The sequence below is a fragment of the Halichoerus grypus genome, chromosome 11, assembly GCF_964656455.1.
Source record: "Halichoerus grypus chromosome 11, mHalGry1.hap1.1, whole genome shotgun sequence".
In the NCBI taxonomy this organism is placed as follows: Eukaryota; Metazoa; Chordata; class Mammalia; order Carnivora; family Phocidae; genus Halichoerus; species Halichoerus grypus.
In genome coordinates, this window is record NC_135722.1 from 92,087,330 (window position 1) to 92,109,488 (window position 22,159).

At 36.5% G+C, this 22,159-nt stretch overlaps 2 protein-coding genes across 2 annotated transcripts in view; both read left to right on the plus strand.

The window, feature by feature from the left end:
• Nucleotides 1-18,476, plus strand: part of LOC118555230 (olfactory receptor 8B3-like) — a 238,155-nt gene extending 219,679 nt beyond the window's left edge. The window contains 2 exon segments of the mRNA XM_078058818.1: nt 17,472-17,680; nt 17,683-18,476. Coding sequence (XP_077914944.1) covers nt 17,488-17,680; nt 17,683-18,416 — 927 coding nt within the window. The 5' untranslated portion in view covers nt 17,472-17,487 and the 3' untranslated portion in view covers nt 18,417-18,476.
• LOC118555236 (olfactory receptor 8C8-like) lies at nt 3,017-3,952 on the plus strand. Its single transcript, XM_036123262.2, is given in 1 exon segment — nt 3,017-3,952. A coding segment is annotated over 1 exon segment (933 nt). The 5' UTR covers nt 3,017-3,019.
• Nucleotides 18,477-22,159: the final 3,683 nt, after the last annotated feature.

The window sequence follows — 22,159 nt, forward strand, 5'->3', positions numbered from 1 at the left end:
TGACTTGGTCTGGGTTAGAGCCGTGCAAGAAGTCATGTACATCCTCAGCTTAGCAGTTTCACACACATTTGTGGTATGGGCTGGCTTATCTAGACAGATTCAGCTTGAATTTCTCTCACTTAATTTGAAGGATTCTTAATGTACCCTCTATAAAATATCCCACATATACCACACAATTCTGCATAGTGTAGTGGTAAAAGAAATCAATTCTGGGTTCATAGATGCTTAAATATGAATCTTGTTCTGGCTGTTGCTATTTTGACTGTGGAACAACGAATTAATCCCTCCTGCCTGATTGAGGGTGGGGGGACAGGAGGGAAGGTGAATAGAGAATCTAGCACTGTGACTGGCTAACAATTACTAATAGTGGTACAAATCTCAGTTTCTTTGGTTATCACTCTAGTTATACTGAGAAATCATAGGGTCAAGCCCTGTACCTCATTTTGTGTGTGTTCACTCTGTTTTGCAGTCTAAATGCTCAAAAAATTGTTCATTAAATGTAATGAGTCAGGAAAATCTCTAAAATAGAGTCTGTTTATGGAGTTTTAGTCCTCATGCACCACCTACTTTGGGTAGAATAGAACTCTCAAGACCTGGAACATAAAATTCCAGGCTCTAGGTTCCTGTGGACTTAGTGTGCTCCTAGGTTTCATCCTAGAAGTACAGTGGAGGACTCTGGTTAAAGATGGAAGACTAATGTAGGCAACATGTCTCTATTTCTTCTTGAAACTCACTAACATGACAAAAAGGGATTAAAAATGACATTAACTCACCTAATTTATTATTATAACCATATAACGGTAGGGATTAGGAATAGAGAGCAAGAAGAGAGTGTGCACATCTGCACAATAATGGTACAGGGTGGAAAAGTTACAAATTCTCATCTTAGTAGGAGTCCTGGGTAGAAAACTATTAGAGTAATCTGAATTGGAGATGAAGAGAGAATATAGAAGCTGTGTAAGAGGGAAGGCCAAATCTTTCAAGGAGTTGAATTCTCTGGGAATTGAAGACTGGATGAAGATGGCCAATGAGAGGAAGTTGCTTAAATTTAGTTTGTAGATTAGTTGCCTGGATGATGGCAAAAATAATGTGGAAAATGATGACCTGGAGGAAGAGCAGTGGGAATCATCAGAAAGTGCTGATTTCAGTTTTGGGCACTTTGAGCTTGAGGCACATAAGATAGAACTTTCTGAGAGGCATTTATGGACGTCCATATAAATGTAGATATAGATCTACATATAGATCTGCATTTCTCAAAATGAGTGATTTTGCCACCCAAGGGAGAACATTTTGATTGTCATACCTGGTGGTGGGGGATACTACTGGAATCTAATGGGTAGAGGGCCAGGGATGCTTTTATCTTATGATACACAGGACAGCTTCACAATAAAGAATTATCTAGTCCAAAATGTAAATAGTGCCAAGGTTGAAAAACCTTGATATAATGAATATGGATTGGGAATAGGGGAGGGATACCAACACTTATCAGGCTCTTTTTATGTGTCAGGCATGTTTCTGATACTTTATGTGATTTAACTCCTTTAATCCCCACAACAATCCTATGAGATTGCTCCTTTACTAAACTCATTTTATATCTATACATAGGTATTAAGTAGATATGAAAATGTACATACAAGGGCCAGAAAAGTTATATCACTGTCTTCAGTCTCACAATTAAGGATTTTAAAGTCCAGATTTGACTTGAGGGCCCACTCCCACTCTTTCTCTCTCTCTTTTAAAATTTTTATTTATTTTTATTATATTTTCTTTTCAAATTTTTATTTAAATTTTAGCTAAGTAGCATACAATGCAATATTGGTTTCAGGAGTAGAATTCAGTGATTCATCACTTGCATACAACACCCTAAGTCCATCATATCAAGTGCCCTCCTTAATACCTATCACCCATCAAGCCCAGCCCCAACACTCCCACTCTCTTAACCACTTTGCTAGAACATCCCTTTATAGAAGTGAAATCCACAAGCATGGACAGTGCTAAAGCTATGATTTAATGTTTTACTAATGCAATCCCAGAGACTTCAGGAAAGTGCTAGAAATGGCAAGTGACTATGCCCCAGACTTTCCTCTTAGGACTGTGCATAGAGTCCAGAGGATGATGAAAGAAGTGACAAAGGGAGGCACTCATTCCTCTGCTTTGGGGATTAGGAATTCTTATTGTCAAATTATAAACTGAGCAAAACATTGAGTCTCAAAGGATCCAGTGTTAGGCTTGCGACACAGGATATGAATATGGGCTCAATAATTTCTACCCTCAATGGACTCATTTAACTTGGAAGGAAATAATGAGGGAGAGAATAGTTTTCTGTGCTTCTAATCAATTTTCCCAGAACTACAGGTCATGGAATAGATTCCCATTTGAGTCAACTGATTGTTTTGGAGCTCATTATAAGGTTGTTTTCGTTCTTTCAAGTGAAGAGGACTTCTGGGCAAATTCTCAGAGATCACGGCCTGTTCTCCAGAATACCTCTTTTAGCATGTCAAAGACTGAGGGCTGTGCTGATGTATATTGCCTCCTTTCTTGTCAGAAACTTTGACCCCCCCAGGACTGTAGAGTAGAAGTGGCCTTAAGGTCCAGCAGCAGTGAGGCTTCCAGGAAAAGGAAAATGAGGGTTGAATGACATTTGTCTTCATAATTTCCTTTCAGACTCCAACCTGCACAAATCAAGGGTTGTGGGGAACACCACCAATTTATTAATTTATTGCTCTTGTCAGCCCTAAACCTGAATGGATACTGGGGAGAAGGGAGGAAATGATGTGCAGAGACATTGTGGGTCTATCAGTATTCTTTCTGCACAGAGACAAACCACATGAGTGGAAGTAAAGGAGAATGAGGAATCAGTAGGAATAATCAGAAGAAGTCTTGCTTCTTGGATTCCTTGCATGACAACCCTGAGCTTGTAAACCAGCAGATTCATCTCTTCCTTTGGAGACAAAGAGTGAGGGTCCATTGTTAATGTCACCTTCTACCTCTGTTCCTGCAGATCACACCTGTGAAATGAATGGCTGTGGAAAATGACTCTTCTGTGACTGAGTTTATCCTTATGGGATTAACAGACCAACCTGAACTCCAACTACCTCTGTTTTTTCTGTTTTTGGTGAACTATGGGGTCACTGTGGTGGGCAATTTGAGCTTAATTAATTTAATTTACCTGAATTCTCACCTTCACACCCCAATGTACTTTTTCCTCTTCAATCTGTCCTTTATTGATCTCTGTTATTCATTTGTCTTCACCCCCAAAATGCTGATAAGCTTTATTTCAGAGAAGAACATCATCTCCTTTACAGAATGCATGACCCACCTATTTTTCTTCTGCTTTTTTGTCAACTCTGAGTGCTATGTGTTGACAGCCATGGCCTATGATCGCTATGTGGCCATCTGTAAACCCCTGCTGTACACAGTCACCATGTCCCCTCAGTTCTGTTCTCTTCTGATGTCTGGTTCATACGTGATGGGGTTTGCTGGTGCTATGGTCCACACAGGGTGCATGGTTAGGCTGATCTTTTGTGATTCCAACATCATCAGCCATTACATGTGTGACATCTTCCCCCTCCTCCAGCTCTCCTGCAGCAGCACCTATGCCAGTGAGCTGGTGACTTCTGTTATTGTGGGCACAGTTGTCATTGTATCTAGCCTCATTATCTGTATTTCTTATATTTAGATTCTTTCCAATATCCTTCACATCTCCTCATCTCGGGGTTGGTTCAAAGCCTTCAGCACCTGTGGCTCCCACCTAGTAACTGTTGGTCTGTTCTATGGATTTGGATTGCTCACTCACGTCAAACCATCATCTGCTGGGTCTGTGGGCCAAGGGAAAATTTTCTCAGTGTTTTACACCAATGTGGTGCCCATGCTCAACCCTTTAATTTATAGTCTCAGGAACAAAGATATCAAACTTGCTCTGAAGAAAACCCTGAAGAGAATTACAAACTGAGCAGAACCATCTATCCCTCATTTGCTCTGACTTTTTCTCCACTTTCTGCTCTTCCTTATCCTCTTCTTCCTATTCTTTTCTTTTCCTTACCTTTGTAAAGTCTTTTTGGCAGGATTTCTACTTTAATTTCTTTTTTCTCTTCTTGAGGGTCATCCTCAGTTCCAAGGTGAACCCAAACCGATCTTTATTCCCCATATCAGTTGAAGACACTAGGATAACCTTCCCTATCTAAGGATAGCACTACCTATTATTTTTTCTCTTGTCTTTCCTATCCAAGGTAAGCAATCAGGTAGCATGCTGTCTTACCAGTTCATTTCTTTTTTTGCTTTCTCTGAAACAATTACACAGAGCACTTTCCTGTTTCAAGGGTTTTATTACTTATAATTGCATTAAAACAGAGAAGGTATGATAAAAATTGTGGGCACAGTATAGTTGTAAAAAAATGCAGAAAATTTTGGGGTTCTTTTAATAATGGTTCTTGTTCTTGATTTTTAGTCCCGTATAGGTAAAGGAAGTGAAAACATTGTTGAACCTAGCTTCTTTCTTTTATTCTTGAGGATGCTTGGGAATGAATAAGCCACACTATTCTGCTCACCTTCTTCAATCCCCACTAATAATGAATGCCTCTGTTTATGTAGTGGTCAACTGATATTTTGTCATAAAGAGAATTGAAATTGCCACCACTTATCTATGTAACCATGGATTGTGATTGTGATTAAAAATCACACAATAATATTCTTGGCTACAGAATAGTGTCATGAGCAATGTCAAGATTCTTTGTTTGCCTAACTGTGTTAACAGGGATTCCCTTTTGCAAAGGAAGATCTGTTCCTGCTTTCAAAAGACAAACAAAAAATATATGGCAAAAACCTTGTCCTGTTGGGGTTTATTCTTTCACTATATAATTTGACTCCTCCCTTTGGTCAAATCAAATCTGTGGCCCATACATGTGCCACATTCTTTACAAATTATATTAAAAGATAAGTCTCTTTAACCTGTTCTTTAGAGGAGGAAATAATTATGCAATTTGCTCAAGATCACCCAGCCAATGATGCAGAGCCCAATGTTTTATTTTATTTATTTATTTATTTTTTCTATTTGTTATTTTTTTGTGTGTGATATTAATCACCATACATTACATCATTAGTTTTTGATGTAGTGTTCCATGATTCATTGTTTGTGCATAACACCCAGTGCTCCATGCAGAACGTGCCCTCTTTAATACCCATCACCAGGCTAACCCATCCCCCCACCCCCCTCCCCTCTAGAACCCTCAGTTTGTTTTTTCAGAGTCCATCATCTCTCATGGTTCGTCTCCCCCTCCGATTTGCCCCCTTTCATTCTTCCCCTCCTACTACCTTCTTTTTTTTTTTTTTTTTTTAACATATATTGCATTATTTGTTTCAGAGGTACAGATCTGTGATTCAACAGTCTTGCACAATTCACAGCGCTCACCATAGCACATACCCTCCCCAATGTCTTATCACCCAGCCACCCCACCCCCCACTCCAGCAACTCTCAGTTTGTTTCCTGAGATTAAGAATTCCTCATATCAGTGAGGTCATATGATACATGTCTTTCTCTGATTGACTTAGTTCGCTCAGCATAACACCCTCCAGTTCCATCCACGTCATTGCAAATGGCAAGATCTCATTCCTTTTGATGAGCCCAATGTTTTAATCCATGTTCATCTCACAAAGAAATGGAAGAGGCGAAAGGAGAATTGTGAAGGAATAAGAGAACTTCTGGAGAGTTTTTCCAGAACGAGTTTGAAAATGGGAATTTCATGGGAATAATGTCCTCAGCCAAGATGCCTGTCCAAGAAGCCTGCCATGCCCAACTAGGAAAATGCACCTGTCCCTGGAGAAGTTTGATTTTAAAGTGGGGGTAAACAGGGTGAGTTACAAAGAGATGTTTCCTCACTATCTTTTTTTTTTTTTTTTTTTTTTTTTTTGTGATCATTTCCTGGAATAGTGAGGCTGAGGAGTTTGGGGAATGCCACACTTTTCAGAATTATGTATACTTTAACAAGCCTATTAGATATTATGCTATCAGTTGGAAAGAAACAACGAAAAAGAGTTCTTTATAATTAATACAATGGTAAACAGAGCTCTACAAAATTTTCTTATTCTCTGTGTTACACAGAGTATAAACTGTCTATCATCCATCACTACTTTTAATGATTTTACGGGAAGATGTATCTCAGAGGATATACCCTAGTTAGGGGATGTAGTAGATTATCCCTGTCATTTTTATGTTTACAAAGCTATCATGAGTTTTGAAAAGTTCTACAACATTAGTTTGTAAGAACAGCCTTATGAGATAATTATGTCATTTAAGAACTTTACTTAAATCTGATTAAAGTTACTGCCACAAGAACAGATAATCAGGTAATTATATTTAGTAAAATGCCTATCTCACTGTCATAATTTTTTGAAAAAACTTTTATTCCTCAAGCAGAATATGAATGCCTCATATCTGCTTCTGTCCTTGTTTTGTCTATATCCATTAAAGTACCTGGTTAAATAGCTAGCTTAAAACTATTTGGTTTGAATTTGATTCCAAAGCACAGTTTTTAGGAGTTTACATGCTTTAATAAAGACATAGAATAAGATATATAAAACTCATGTCAATAAATCCTTGGTACTTAACGAAAAACTAAAATGTGAATCACAGGCATAGTACATAACTTGGGGTCTGAGTACTATATGTAAGCACTAGCACTTCCTGGTGGAGGAGGAGTCAGCAAATAGATTGGCTCAGTTCTGTGAAGTCAACAGTCTTATTTCACAGGTTGAAATTCTTGTTTTGACCTGGCAAATCTAATTGATTTAACTTTTTAATTAAAACCTCCTTTTATAATTATTTATTTATTTATTTATTTATTTATTTATTTATTTTCACAATACAATCTTGTTTTAATCACTACTTCTCACCTACTTATGAGAAAAATTTTCATAACACTCAAATTAAGATATAGAATCAAGCAATGTATTATAGATACTGTCTTATAGTATGCTAGATAAGATTCTTTTAAAAGGCTAGAGTTTTAGAACAAATATTGTCATTTGAATGTTTTATTTGGTACAATTATAACAGCACTCCATTCAGTCTTAAGGGTTAACCTAAGTGTTAGCAAATTAACACACTCCTTGCTTACTGAATTAAGGCCCTTGATCTGTAACAGAACTAATTTATTTTCTTGAGATTTGCAGACCACTGGTCTTGGGGGATGAAAGACCAGAACTTTCCCAGGCCTCAGAGGCCAGCAAGTCTATTTGAAGCCACATTGGCTTTCTGATTAGCTTAGCAATCTTTTAGCAAAATGTTTTTCTTTTTTAAAGTCACACAAATGACTTTACCAACCTTCCCTTGTGCATCTGTAGACCTTTGCATCCTTTGCAGAAAGAACAGAATACTCTTGCACAACCATGCCTGCGTACCAAGGAGCCAGACCTTCTTGCACATTATAATATTTATAAGTAAAATTGTTTAAAACCTAATATCTTTAAAATTAATATAATAAGACAATTCAGTGTAAAATAATTTCAGAATATATTTCATTTGGTAACTTTTTAAAAGATATGGATATTATCATATACTTATTTATTATCCTCCTGTTTTATCATAGTTGCTCCATAAACAATTTAAATTGGAAAATTTTTATTTTACTTATGTTCAACCCATATGCTAAAGGCATATCAAATCTTTGTTATATATAAAAACTTAGTTATATTAATTATAATCTGCCTTAATTAGATTAACCTTAACCTAAAAGGGTCCCATGGTTTAACTAACAAAAAAAACATGAAGTAAGAAATCTTAGAAACTTACTGTTTTGGTGCTCATGTAAAGGTACCTGTTCATCAACCAGGTTCTTTCCTTCACCTAAAGGAATTGAAATGTTTTCAGGTCCATGATTTGCCCTAGCTCTGAGGTGGACTTACTAATGAAAAAGTTTTTAAAAAAATTTTTTAATCATTTTATCTATTTATTTTGATGGAGAGAGAGAGAGAGAGAGAGAACACAAGCAGGGGGAGTGGGAGAGGGAGAAGCAGGTCTCCCACTGAGCAAGGAGCCTGATGCAGAGCTTGATCCCAGGACCCTGGGATCATGACCCGAGCCGAAGGCAGACGCTTAATGACTGAGCCACCCAGGCGCCCCAAGTTTTTAAGTTTTTTAAAACAAAAGTTCTCATTCTTTCTCCTTCATGATACAAGTTGGGACAGAACTTTCTAAACACTGTATAGTAGGCAGTACAGCAAATGGTTAAGGTTAAGGTAGTTAGGACAATCATATTTGTCCTTGAACAGTTGGAGTTTCAGTGTGATTGCTCTGGCATGTTGTAGCCTATAAAAGGGTTTCTGGGAGATCAAGAATAAAAGAAGTCTGATGTGATTGCACTTCTATGGCTTTGGCAAGCAGTAAGAATGAGACAAAATGGTACTCACTGCTCCATTTTAAAAGCCCAGCCAAAGAGGTGCTCTACCATCTGGTTGCCAGCTAAAGCAGCTACATACAGGGGAAGACAGTACCCACTGTGGGCAAGAGGCCCATGGAGCTGCTGAAGGAGTTTTGTTTTAGGTGCCCAGGAGCACCTATAGGTGCTGCTGTTTGTGGTAGTGGAAGGCCAGGCAGGGAATCCTGAATTTGCTCAAGGAAGATGCCCAAGGTGTTCCCCCATTTCAGATACTTCTGATGATTTCCAGCTGATGTATCCTGTTAGCACCATTTAAGCTAGCGTGATTGCTCTAAGAATGTACAAGCCTTCTGAAAATTAGGGCTTCTTTGTTATTTTGAAGCATTTGAAATGAAAACATACAATTGGCTCTAAATTGCTTTCACATTAAATTTCTCTATGAAAGAAAAAAGCTCTTTCATTATTTGAATGATTTTAGTTGTAAACTTTTGAATGGTTTAAAAAATGATTTCAAACTGTGTTACCTTCATATTCAGTAATGCTTGGTATGGTGATTGTAAAAAAATTTATGGCTATAATTATTAAGAATTCTTGATCAGTAATTGCTGTTTAATTCACAAAACATAATAGAAAAATATATGTTCCAATCTGCCCTGCCCCTGCATTCTCTTGTGAAGCCACCCTGTCCAACACACTCTTGGCAGGAGTCCATCCAAATCAGTGCCATAAGCATGAAAGTACACAAATAGCCCTAACATGGGACAGTACCTCTCCAAATGACTCCTGCCTTGGTGAGAGAAGATAAACACACACACCAGTTCAATGGTGGCTCCAGCAGTGGGCTGGGGGCAGATATCTGATCTGATGGCAGCCGTGCCTACCAATGAAAGCTTCTCAGGGAACACCACCAGGAAAGTGCCTACAGTTCCATATAACTGCACCACTGGCAAACGCTGGATCTGACCCAACTCAAGCCCAAGGTGGCCCCCAGACTGGCCCATGAACAACAGGACTAAACCTTGCTCACAACTGGCAAGGAGAGCCATTGCAGACAACTGGACTGAAGGCAAACGTGCCTGAGCCACAACAGTAGAGTAAAACACAGAGGAGGTAACACACAGCAGGTTAACACACAACAGGTAAAAACGCAGAGGAGATACTCCTGAAGTGCCAAGTTCTGGTGAACAGGGGACATTGCATTGCAGAGCATTACAGGGCCTCTTCTTCATAAGGTCACTACTTTCCAGAGCAGGAGACATAGCTGAATTTCCCAAAACATAGAAACAGATACAGAGAGTTAGACAAAATGAGTAGACAGAGGAATCTGTCCCAAATGAAAAACAGGACAACATTTCAGCAAAAGAGCTAAATGAAGTGGAGATAAGTAATAAGCCTGATAGAGAATTTAAAATAATGATAATGAAAATACTCATTAGACTTGAGAAAAGAATGGAGGATCTCAGTGAGTCCCTCAATAAAACAATAGAAAAACATAAAAAAGAACCAGAGATGAAGAACTCAACTGAAATTAAAAATAGACTAGAGAAAGCAGAAGAATGGATCAGTGATCTGGAAGACAGAATAATGGAAAGCAGTCAAGCTGAAGAGGGGAAAGAAAAAAGGATAATAAAAAAATGAGAATAGATTAAGGGAACTCAGCAACATCATCAACCATAATAACATTTGTATTTTAGGGATTCCAGAAGGAGAAAAGAGAGAAAAGGGGGCAAAAATTTATTTGAATAATAACAGCTGAAAAATTCCTGAATCTGGGGAAGGAAACAAATCTAGATCCAAGTGGCACACAGAACCCCTCAAAAAATCAACCCAAGGTGGTCCACATCAAGATACTTAGTAATTAAAATGGTAAAAAGGTAATGATAAAGAGAGAATTTTAAAAGCAGGAAAAACAAAACAAAACAAATGCAAAAACAAGAAAACCCCCCCAAAACCAGTTACATACAAGGAAAACCCTATAAGGAGATAAGCTGATTTTTCAGCAGAAACATTGAAGGCTAGAAGGGCATGTCATGACCTATTAAAATACTGAAAGAAAACAACCTGCAGTCAAGAATACTCTATCCAGCAAGACTATCTTTCAGAATAGAAAGAGAGATAAAGAGTTTCTCAGATAACAAAAGTTAAAGGAATTCATGAGCACTAAACCAGCCCTCCAAGAAATATTAAAGGGGACTCATGGATTATAAAGGAAAGACCATAAACAGGAGTAAGAAAAGTGGGAAGCACAAAAGTAGTAAAGTAAATATATCTATAAAAAATCAGTGAAGGAATTAATAAGATAAAAGTAGGTCAAGCATGACACCATCTACCTAAAACAGATGGTGGGGGAGAGGAGTAAAAATTTAGTGCTTTGGGGGTGGGGGGATGGGTTAGCCTGGTGATGGGTATTAAAGAGGGCACATACTGAATGGAGCACTGGGTATTATATGCAAACAATGAATCATGGAACACTACATCAAAAACTAATGATGTAATGTATGGTGATTAACATAACATAATAAAAAAAAAACTTAGTGCTTTTAGAATGGGTTCAAACTTAAGCATCCATTAACTTAATACAGACTACTATATGCATAAGATGTTATATACAAACCTGATGGTAACCACAAATCAAAAATCAATAATGGATATGCAAAAAATAAAGAGAAAGGAATCCAACTATATCACTAAAAAAAGCCAGCAAACCGTGAGAAAAGAGAGCAAGGGAACAGAAAAGAACTACAAAACAACCATAAAACAAGTAATAAAATAAAACAAATGAAACAAGTAATAAAATGGCAATAAGTACATACCTGTCAATAATTACTTTTAATATAAATGGATTAAATGCTTCAATCAAAAGACATAGGGTCCATTCATCTGATGCAACCATCAAAAGGAATGAAATCTTGCCATTTGCAATGACATGAATGGAACTGGAGGGTATTATGCAGAGCGAAATAAGTCAATCAGAGAGACATGTATCATATGATCTCACTGATATGAGAAATTCTTAATCTCAGGAAACAAAATGAGGGTTGCTGGAGTGGTGGGGGGTGGGAGGGATGGGGTGGCTGGGTGATAGACACTGGGGAGGGTATGTGCTATGGTGAGCACTGTGAATTGTGTAAGACTGTTGAATCACAGACCTGTACCTCTGAAACAAATAATACATTATATATTAAAAAAAAAAAAAGAAGAAGATAGCAGGAAGGGAAAAATGAAGGGGGGGAATCGGAGGGGGAGATGAACCATGAGAGACTATGGACTCTGAGAAACAAACTGAGGGTTCTAGAGGGGAGGGGGGTGGGGGGATGGGTTGGCCTGGTGATGGGTATTAAGGAGGGCATGTGCTGGATGGAGCACTGGGTGTTATACACAAACAATGAATCATGGAACCCTACATCAAAAACTAATGATGTAATGTATGGTGATTAAGATAACATAATAAAAAAAAACTCTAAAAAAAAAAAAGACATAGGGTGACTGAATGGATAAAAAGTAAGACCTGTCTATATGCTGCCTACAAGGGACTCACTTCAGACCTAAAGATGCATACAGATTGAAAGTGAAGGGATAGAGAAGCATTTATTATGCAAATGGAAGTGAAAAGAAAGCAAGGGTAGCAATACTTGTATCAGACAAAATAGACTTTAAAACCAAGACTGTAATAAGAGACAAAGAGGGACACTACATAATAATAAATGGAACAATTCAACAAGAAGGTATAACAATTGTAAATATTTGTGCAACCAACATGGGAGCACCCAAATACGTAAAGCAGCTATTAAGAAATAAAGGAAGTAATTAATAGTGATACGATAATAGTAAGGGACTTTAACACCCCCACTTATATCAATGGATAGATCATCCAAACAGAAAATCAATAAGGAAACAGTGGCTTTGAATGACATATTGGACCATATGGATCTAACAGATATATTCAGAACATTCTGTCTGAAAAGAGTGGAATACATATTCTTTTCAAGTGCACATGGAACATTCTCCAGAATAGATCATACATTAGGCCACAGAACAAGTCTCAACAAATTCAAAAAGACTGAAGTCATGCCATGCATCTTTTCTGACCAAAACACTATGAAACTAATCATCAACCAGAGGAAAAAAATCTGGAAAGACCACAAATATATGGAGGTTAAATAACATGCTGCTAAAAAATGAATGAGTCAACCAAGACCTCAAAGAGGAAATAAAATAAATGGAAACAAATGAAAACAAAAACATGATGGTCCAAAACCTTTGGGATGCAGCAAAAGCTGTTCTAAGAGTGAAGTTTATAGCAATACAGGCCTACCTCAAGAAGCAAGAAAAATCTCAAACAACCAAATCTCATACCTAAAGGAGCTAGAAAAAGAAGAACAAACAAAACCCCAAACCAGTAAAGAAGTAATAAAGATTACAGCAGAAATAAATGAAATAGAAACTAAAAAACAATAGAACAGATCAATGAAACCATGAGCTGATTCTTTGAAAAGATCAACAAAATTGATAAACCTTTAGCCAGACTCATTTAAGAGAGAGAGAGAGAGAGGGAAAGAGAGAGAGAGAGAGAGGAGTCAGACAAAATCAGAAATAAAAGAGGAGAAAGAACAACCAACACCACAGAAATACAAAGGAATATAAGAGAATATTATGAAAAATTATATGCCAAAAAATTGGACAAACTAGAAGAAATGGAAAAAATTCCTAGAAGCATATAACCTCCTAAAACTGAAGCAGGAAGAAATAGAAAATTTGAACAGACTGATTACCAGCAATGAAATAGAATCAATAATCAAAAAACTCCCAACAAACAAAAGTCCAGGACCAGATGGCTTCACAGGCAGATTCTACCAGACATTTAAAGAGAGTTAATACCTATTCTTCCTCAAACTCTTCCAAAAAATAGAAGAAGAAGAAACACTTCCAAATCCATTCTAAAAGGCCAGCATTACACTGATATCTAAGCCAGGTAAAGACACTACAAAAAAAAAAAAGAGAACTACAGGTCAGTATCTGATGAACATAGATGCAGAAATCCTCAACAAAATATTAGCAAAATGAATCCAACAGTACATTAAAAAAATCATTCACCACAATCAAGTGGGATTTATTCCTAGGATGCAAGGTGGTTAAATATTCACAAAACAACCAACATGATGCATCACATCAACAAGAAAAAGGATAAAAACTGTATCCTCATTTCAATATGCAGAAAAAGCATTTGACAAAGTACAGCATCCATTCATGATAAACACTCTGAATAAAGTAACAGCTAACATCAGCTAACATTATACATGATGGTGAAAAACTGAGAGCTTTTCCTCTAAAGTCAGGAACAAGACAAAGATGTCTACTCTCACCACTTTTATTCTACATAGTACTGGAAGTCCTAGCAATGGCAATCCAACAAGAAAAAGGAATACAGAGCATCCAGATTGGTAAGGAAGAAGTAAAACTTTCACTATTTGTAGATGACATGATATTATATATAGAAAACCCTAAAGATTCCACCAAAAAACTATTAGAACTGATAAATGAATTCAGTATGGTTGCAGGATACAAAATCAACATGCAAAATCCATTTAATTTCTATACACTAATAATGAAGTAGCAGAAAGAGAAGTTAAACAAAACAATCCCATTTATGATTACACCAAAAATAATAAAATACTTAAGAATAAACAACAAAGGAGGTGAAAGACCTGTTCTTTCACTATAAAACATTAATGGAAGAAATTGAAGATGACAAAAACAGTTACAAGACATTCCATGCTCATGGATTGGGAGAACAAATATTGTTAAAATGTCCATACTACCGAAAGCAATCTGCAGATTTAATGTAATCCCTATCAAAATATCAACAGCATTTTTCACAGAACTAGAACAAATAATCCTAAAATTTGTATGGAACCACAAAAGACCTCAAGTATCCAAAACAGTCTTGAAAAAGAAAAACAAAGCTGGAGGTATCACAATTCTAGATTTCAGGTTATACTACAAATCTATAGTAATCAAAACAATATGGTACTAGCATACAAATAGAAACATAGATCAATAGAACAGAATAGAGGCCCCAGAAATAGATCTACAATTATATGATCAATTAATCTATGACACAGGATGCAAGAATATGCAATGGAAAAAACACAGTCTCTTTAACAAATGGGGTTGAGAAAACTGGACAGCTACAGAAAAAAAAAGAAAAGAAAAAAGAGAAAGAAACCTTCTTATACTGTACACAAAAATGCACTCAAAATGGATTAGAGACCTAAATATGAGGCCTGAAACCATAAAAATCCTAAAAGAGAGCACAAGGAATAATTTCTCTGACATTGGCCATAAAAACATCTTTCTAGGTATGTTTCTTGAGGCAAGGGAAACAAAAGGAAAAATAAACTATTGGAACTACATCAAAACAAAAAGCTTCTGCACAGCAAAGGAAACAGTCAACAAACAAAAAGACAACCCACTGAATGGAAGAAGATATTTATAAATGATATATCCAAAAAGGGGTAAGTATCAAAAAAAAAGAGTAAGTATCCAAAACATATAAAGAACTTATATAATTCAACACACACAAAAAAATCCAATTTAAAAATGGGCAGAAAGGGGCGCCTGGGTGGCTCAGTTGGTTAAGTGACTGCCTTCGGCTCAGGTCATGATCCTGGAGTCCCGGGATCGAGTCCCGCATCGGGCTCCCTGCTCAGCGGGGGGTCTGCTTCTCCCTCTGACCCTCTTTCCTCTCTTGCTATCTGTCTCTCATTCTCTCTCTCTCAAATAAATAAATAAAATCTTAAAAAAAAAAAAACAATAAAAATGGGCAGAAGACATGAGCAGACATTTCTCCAAATGAGACAATATAGATGGCCAACAGACACATAAAAAGTTCCGCAACATCACTTATCATTCACCCATGTGAAGTGAGGAATATCACCTCACACCTGTCAGAATGGCTAAAATCAACAACACAGGAAACACCAGGTGTTGGTGAGTTTGTGGAGAAAGGGGAACTCTCATGCACTGTTGGTGGGAATGCAAACTAGTGCAGTCACTGTTGAAAACAGTATGGAGGTCCCTCAAAAAGTTAAAAATAGAATTACCTTATAATCCAGTAATTCCACTACTGGATATTTACCCAAAGAATACAAAAACACTAATTTGAAAAGTTATATGAACCCCTGTTATTTATAATAGCTAAAATATGAAAGCAACCCAAGTGTCCATTGATAGATGAAAGAAATGGTATGTATATACAATGGAATATTAGCCATAAAAAGGGATGAAATCTTGCCATATACAACAACATGGTTGTATCTACAGGGTATAATGCTAAGTGGAATAAATCAGTCAGACAGACAAATACCATATGATTCACTCATATGTGGAATTTAAGAAACAAAATAACAAATTGAGAAAAAAAGAGATGAAATTAAAAAATCAGACTCTTAGCTAGAGAACAAACTGATGGTTACCAGAGGGGAGGTGTATGGGAGGATTGGTGAAATAAATGAAGGTGATTAAGAGTACACTTATTGTGATGAACACTGAGTAATGTATAGAATTGTTGAATCACTATACCTGAAACTAATAAAACTGTACCTTAATTATACTGGAATTAAAAAAATAAAAAATAAAAAATAACTTTAAAAGCGAGAAAGGCATTATCCTTTTGGAGTTAACCCAGGAGAAACAACAATTGAATTGAATTACTGCAATATTTGAAATATTTCAGGTAAAGAAATAAAGAAGCCTGTAGGCAGAATCTATGGAAAATTTTCATTTAAGATATGGGAAGAAAGAGAGAAAGAACCTATGCAATAGATTTTCCGTAAGAGAGGAAGATGATAGGAAGATAGGAGTTTATTTTTGCTTCTACCTTGGAGGATGTACAACCCTTAGAGTGAAGTGTAAACTTGATTAGATTTTGAGTCCCTAAGGAACTAAATAGAGATTGTGGTTCTGAGTGTAAACACAATTAATCCCCTATTTCTCTTTTACACATAGAATCTATTCCTTGGGGAAGAGCCTGAGCAAACTTCTACCCTGTTTTTATAATCAAGTGCACTTTATCATTCAACTCACATTCAGTCTTCTGTGTCTTTTATCAAGTAGCAAATGTGATAATAATAAAGACTATTTTTCTCTGCCACTTGAGAGAACTCAAAGTTATGATCAGAAGTTATGATTTATAGTCCAGAAATATTTGAAGAGCATATTTGAAATTAAGTCTGGGCTAAATCCTTTTAGAATTAAAGGAACCAAAGTTTAGAGCCTGAAATTGCCTTTCCAAGACCACAGGGGTAAATACCAAGGATAAGGAAGCACCGACGTTTTTTGGCCTAAGGAGGGTGAGTGTCTGAATTCTGTTTATATCAGTGTCCTTGTTTTGAGATGGAGGTCCAAAAATCTAAGATAAGCCCCTTTCTTTCCCATTTATGTAGTCCTGAGACTCAAATGAAACTGGCAGGAGAATATGCTTCAGGGGGATAAGAGAATGTTTGGAGATCAGGGGGTACAGTGGATGCAGTATCTCAGTAAGTTCCCTCTCCATGGGTGGAACTCTCAATCTTCTAGATTTATGACTTTTTCTTTGTGACATGTGGCAGTAACTCAACCTTCCCTAGACTCTGATTCCTTAGTGTTGGATTAGGAATAACATTCATGGTTCCCAACCCACCAAGTCTAATCTGGTTCACTAGAGGCCAGCTTTAGGTTATTAGGATCTCTGCCTCCAATTTTGCTGGTGAGAAGGTTCAAGTGAATGAAGAAATTGTGCAATCAGAGAAGGATGATTCTGTCCTGGGCCATGCTTCTTCTTACTTACCTTGGTTTTCCAGCAGTCACATTTGCATGTGGCAGCACTGGCCTTTCCTCCGCAGGCTAAGTTTGTGATGCCCTTTGCTATGTTTACCTCATTAAGACTCTAGTAAGGGAAAGTCCTGTCACTTAGTCTCATGCCAATGGAAAAGGCAGATTCTATGTGTCCAGGTTGGCTAGTCTCAGGCATTCCTAGTGTACACACTCCCTTATAAGATGGGATATTACAGGAAGAGCTGAGTTTTTCTGTAATGCAACCCATTTCTCCTGTGTCCACAGATCCCATTGGAGAAGAATGACTCTTGGAAATGCTTCTTTTGTGACTGAATTCATTCTGGTGGGGCTAACAGACCTACCATATCTCCAGCTCCCCCTCTTCTGCCTGTTTCTACTCATGTATGTGGTCACCGTGTTGGGAAATTTGTGCTTGATAACTCTAACTGGGCTGAATTCACACCTCCACACCCCCATGTACTTTTTCCTCTTCAATTGTCCTTTATAGACCTCTGCTATTCTTCTGTGTTTACACCCAAAATGCTGACTAACTTTATATCAAAGAACATAATCTCTTACAGTGGATGCATGACCCAGCTTTACTTTCTCTGTTTTTTTGGCATTTCTGAATGCTATGTGCTGACGTCAATGGCCTATGATCGCTATGTGGCCATCTGTAACCCACTTCTGTATAATGTTGTCATGTCCCCTAAAGTGTGTTCCAGCCTTATGCTTGGTTCATATTTGATGGCATTCTCAGGTGCCACGGCTCACACAGGATGCATGCTGAGGCTGACCTTCTGTGATGCAAATACCATCAGCCATTATGTTTGTGATATCCTCCCTCTGCTCCAGCTCTCCTGCATGAGCACTTATGTCAATGAGCTGGTGGTTTTTATTGTGGCGGGCATCAATGTGATTGTGCCCAGTGTCACCATCTTTGTCTCTTATGGTTTCATCCTCTCCAGTATCCTGCGCATCAGCTCCACCGAGGGCAAGTCCAAAGCTTTCAGCACCTGCAGTTCGCACATAGTTGCTGTTTCTCTCTTCTTTGGATCAGGTGCATTTATGTATCTTAAACCATCTTCTGCTGGGTCTATGGATGAGGGAAAGATCTCCTCTGTCTTTTATACCAGTGTGGTTCCCTTGATGAACCCCTTCATTTACAGCTTGAGAAACAAAGACATTAAATGTGCTGTGAGAAAAACTTTGGGTAAGAAACAGTTTTGATCAGAAACAGTGTTGTCTGTGTAGTTTGTTACACAGAAGCAGATTCTGTGTGTTTAAATAAAATACATTGACTTGCAACTTTGTTTGCCTATTTTTTTCCTTAACATGGTAAAGGAAGTTTGAGTCTTCTATTTTTAGTCTCTATGAAGTAGGTCTTCTTTTTTCCTCACCTATACCACAATATCTTCTCCACCTCTTCGTTCTGTTTAGTAATAACATTAACTAAGAAACATGTTGTCTTTTTTTCCCCCCGTTGTCATTTTGAACTCCCCTCCCACCTTGGAACATGATGAGTAGTCTTCAAAGTTGAATTAGGTACCAGTAGCATGACATTTTATTATTTGGCTGTTCTTACCTGACACTTGTTATTAGAAGCATGTTTCAGATACTCTGTTTGTACTCCCATTTTCCATCCTCCAATTTTCAAGAATATGTCTCCTTTAAGTGACAGAGATTGAAGATTGTATAAAGACAATCAAGGTTGATCCATTTTGCCTATGTAGACATTATGTATCAAATGTCTTTTAGCAGACTTTTATTTTTTACCTTTATACAGCCAAACCAACACATAACTGATCATCAAAATATATTTATTGTATAGATGGGAAAGTGAAGCTTGGAGTAGTTAGATTTATCTAAAGTCACACAGCTACATAAAGTAACAGTTACCCTAAATTCTTGGCCTTCTCATTTCAGTTCTACTCCTCTTTGTAGTCTGTTTTGCTCTACTTTATTCTGTTTGTTTGCTTGTTTCTAGTTTTTATTTAAATTCCACTTAGTTAACATACAGTGTAATATTAGTTTCAGGTATAGAATATCATGATTATCACTTATATACAACACCCAGTGCTCATCACAACCAGTTCCCTCCTTAATCCCCATCACCCATTTAACCCATCTCCCCACCCACCACCCCTCCAGTAATCCTCAGTTTGTTCTCTATAGTTAAGAATCTGTTTTATGGTTTGTTTCTCTTTTAACCTCCTATTCATTTGTTTTGTTTCTTCAATTCCATATATAAGTGAAATTTATATGGTATTTGTCTTTCTCTGACTAACTTATTTCACTTAGCATAATAATCTCTATCTCCATCCAGGACATTGCAAATGGCAAGATATCATTCTTTTTCATGGCTGAATAATATTCCATTTTTTATCTTTATCCATTCATCAGTCAATGGACATTTTGGCCCTTTCCATAATTTGGGTATTGTTGATAATGCTGCTATAAACATCGGGGTGCATGTATCCCTTTGAATCATTATTTTTTTTATCCTTTGGGTAAATACCTAATAGTATAATGGTGGATCATAGGTTAGTTCTATTTTTAATTTTCTGAGGAACTTCCATACCATTTTCCAGAGTGGCTGCACCAGTTTGCATTTCCACCAACAGTGTAAGAGCGTTCCCCTTTCTCTGCATCCTCTCCAACACCTGTTGTTTCCTGACTTGTTAATTTTAGCCATTCTGATAGGTGTAAGATGATATCTCATTGTAGTTTTGATTTGTATTTCCCTGATAATCATGATGTTGAGCATCTTTTCATTTGTCTCTTGGACATCTGTATGTTTTTGGAGAAATGTCTATTCGTGTCTTCTGCCCATTTTTAACTGGGTTATTTTTTGGGTGTTGAGTTTGGTAAGTTCTTTATATTTTGGATTCTTATCCTTTATTAGATATGTCATTTGTAAATATCTTTTCCCATTCAGAAATTGCCTTTTAGGTCTTTTTTTATTTTTTACTTTGCTGTGAAGAAGCTTTTTATCTTGATGAAGTTGCAATAATTTATTTTTGCTTCTGTTTCCCTTGCCTCAGGAGACGTATCTAGTAAAAAGTTGTTATGGCTGATGTCAAAGAGGTTTCTACCTGTGTTCTCCTCTAGGATTCTGATGGTTTCCTGTCTCACATTTAGATCTTTCATCCATTTTGAATTTATTTTTGTGTTATCGTGTAAGCAAGTGGTCCTGTTTCATTGTTCAGTTTTCCCAACACTATTTTTTGAAGAGACTGTCTTTTTTTCATTTGATATTCTTTCCTGCTTTGTTAAAGATTAGTTGACCATACAATTGAGGGTCCATTTCTGGATTTTCTGTCTTATTCCATTGATCTATGTGTCTGTTTCTGTGCACACCATACTGTCGTGATCACTACAGCTTTGTAATATAATCTGAAGTATGGAATTGTGTTGCCTCCATCTTTGGTTTTCTTTTTCAAGGTTGCTTTGACTATTCAGGGTCTTTTATGGGTCCATACAGATTTTAGGATTGTTTTTTCTAGCTCTGTGAAAAATGTGGTTGGAATTTTGATAGGGATTGCATTAAACGTATAGATTGCTTTGGGTAGTATAGACATTTTAACAATATTTGCTCTTTCAATCCATGAGCATGGGATGTTTTTCCATTTCCTTATATGAAAAACTAACAGCTATTGTCATCCTCAACTGGGAAAAACTGGGAACTTTTCCTCTTTGGTCAGGAATAAGACAGAGATGTCCACTCTCACTACTGTTATTTAATATTGTAGTGGAAGTCCTAGCCTTTCAGCAATCAGACAACAATAAGAAATAAAAGACATCCATATTAGCAAGGAAGAAGTCAAACTTTCACTATTTGCAGATGCAATGATACTCTAGTAGAAAACCTGAAAGACCACCAAAAAATTGCTAGAACTGATATACGAATTCAGTAAAGTCACAAGATCAAAGTCAATGTACAGTAATCTGTTGCATTTCTATACACCAATAATTAAGCAGCACAAAGAGAAATCAAGGTATTGATCCCATTTACAATTGCACCCAAAACCATAAGATACCTAGGAATAAGCCTAACCAAAGAGGTAAATGATCTTTACTTTGAAAACTTTAAAACACTTATGAAAGAAATTGAAGATGACACAAAGAAATCTTTTAATATTATCTTTTATTTTATTATTTTAATAATATCTTGCTTAGAGGAAACATTTTTAATTTTGATAATGTCCAATTTAACTGTTTTATTTTATGAATGTTTCTTTTTTTATCATGACTTAGAAAAATTTCCCTAAGCCTAGGTCACAAACCTTTTTCTTTTTTATCTTCTCTTATAAAAGTCTCAAGGTTTTATGTTTTACATTTATAAATTATGTTTATTATCTATCATGTCTGAAGTAAGTTGTAGATTTTTGTGTAGCTGCCTGTTTTCAGGTTTAGAAAGTTCCCTTTTACTTAGGTATTTTATACAAAATAGTAAATTCACATTGTAATTTATCAAATATTTTTCTGTATTTATTCAGATGATCATATAGTTTTCCTAATTACTCTTTTGATATGATGACTTACTCTGATTGATATTCAGATATTAAGCCAGGCTTGTATTCCCATGGTTAAACATCAGTTTTCGTGATATATTTTTACTTTTATATATTTGGATTCAATGTGCAAAAACTAAAAAATTACATCTATGATTATGAAGAGCATTGGTCTACAGTTTTCTTGTAATGATTTTGGTTTTGGTATCAGTGTATTATATGTTGTATAGAATGAATTTTCATGTTTATCCTTTTTAATTTTTACAAGAGATTGTGTAGAATTGTATTATTTCTCCTAGAAATGTTTGGAAGGATTTAACAATGAAATTATCTAGATATACCTAGTGCTTTTTTCATGGGAAAGTTTTTAACTGAAATTTCAAGTTTTTTAATAGATATAAAGCCACTGTAGATATCTACTTCTTAAGTAAGCTTTGGAAGCTTGTGTGTTTCAGCAAA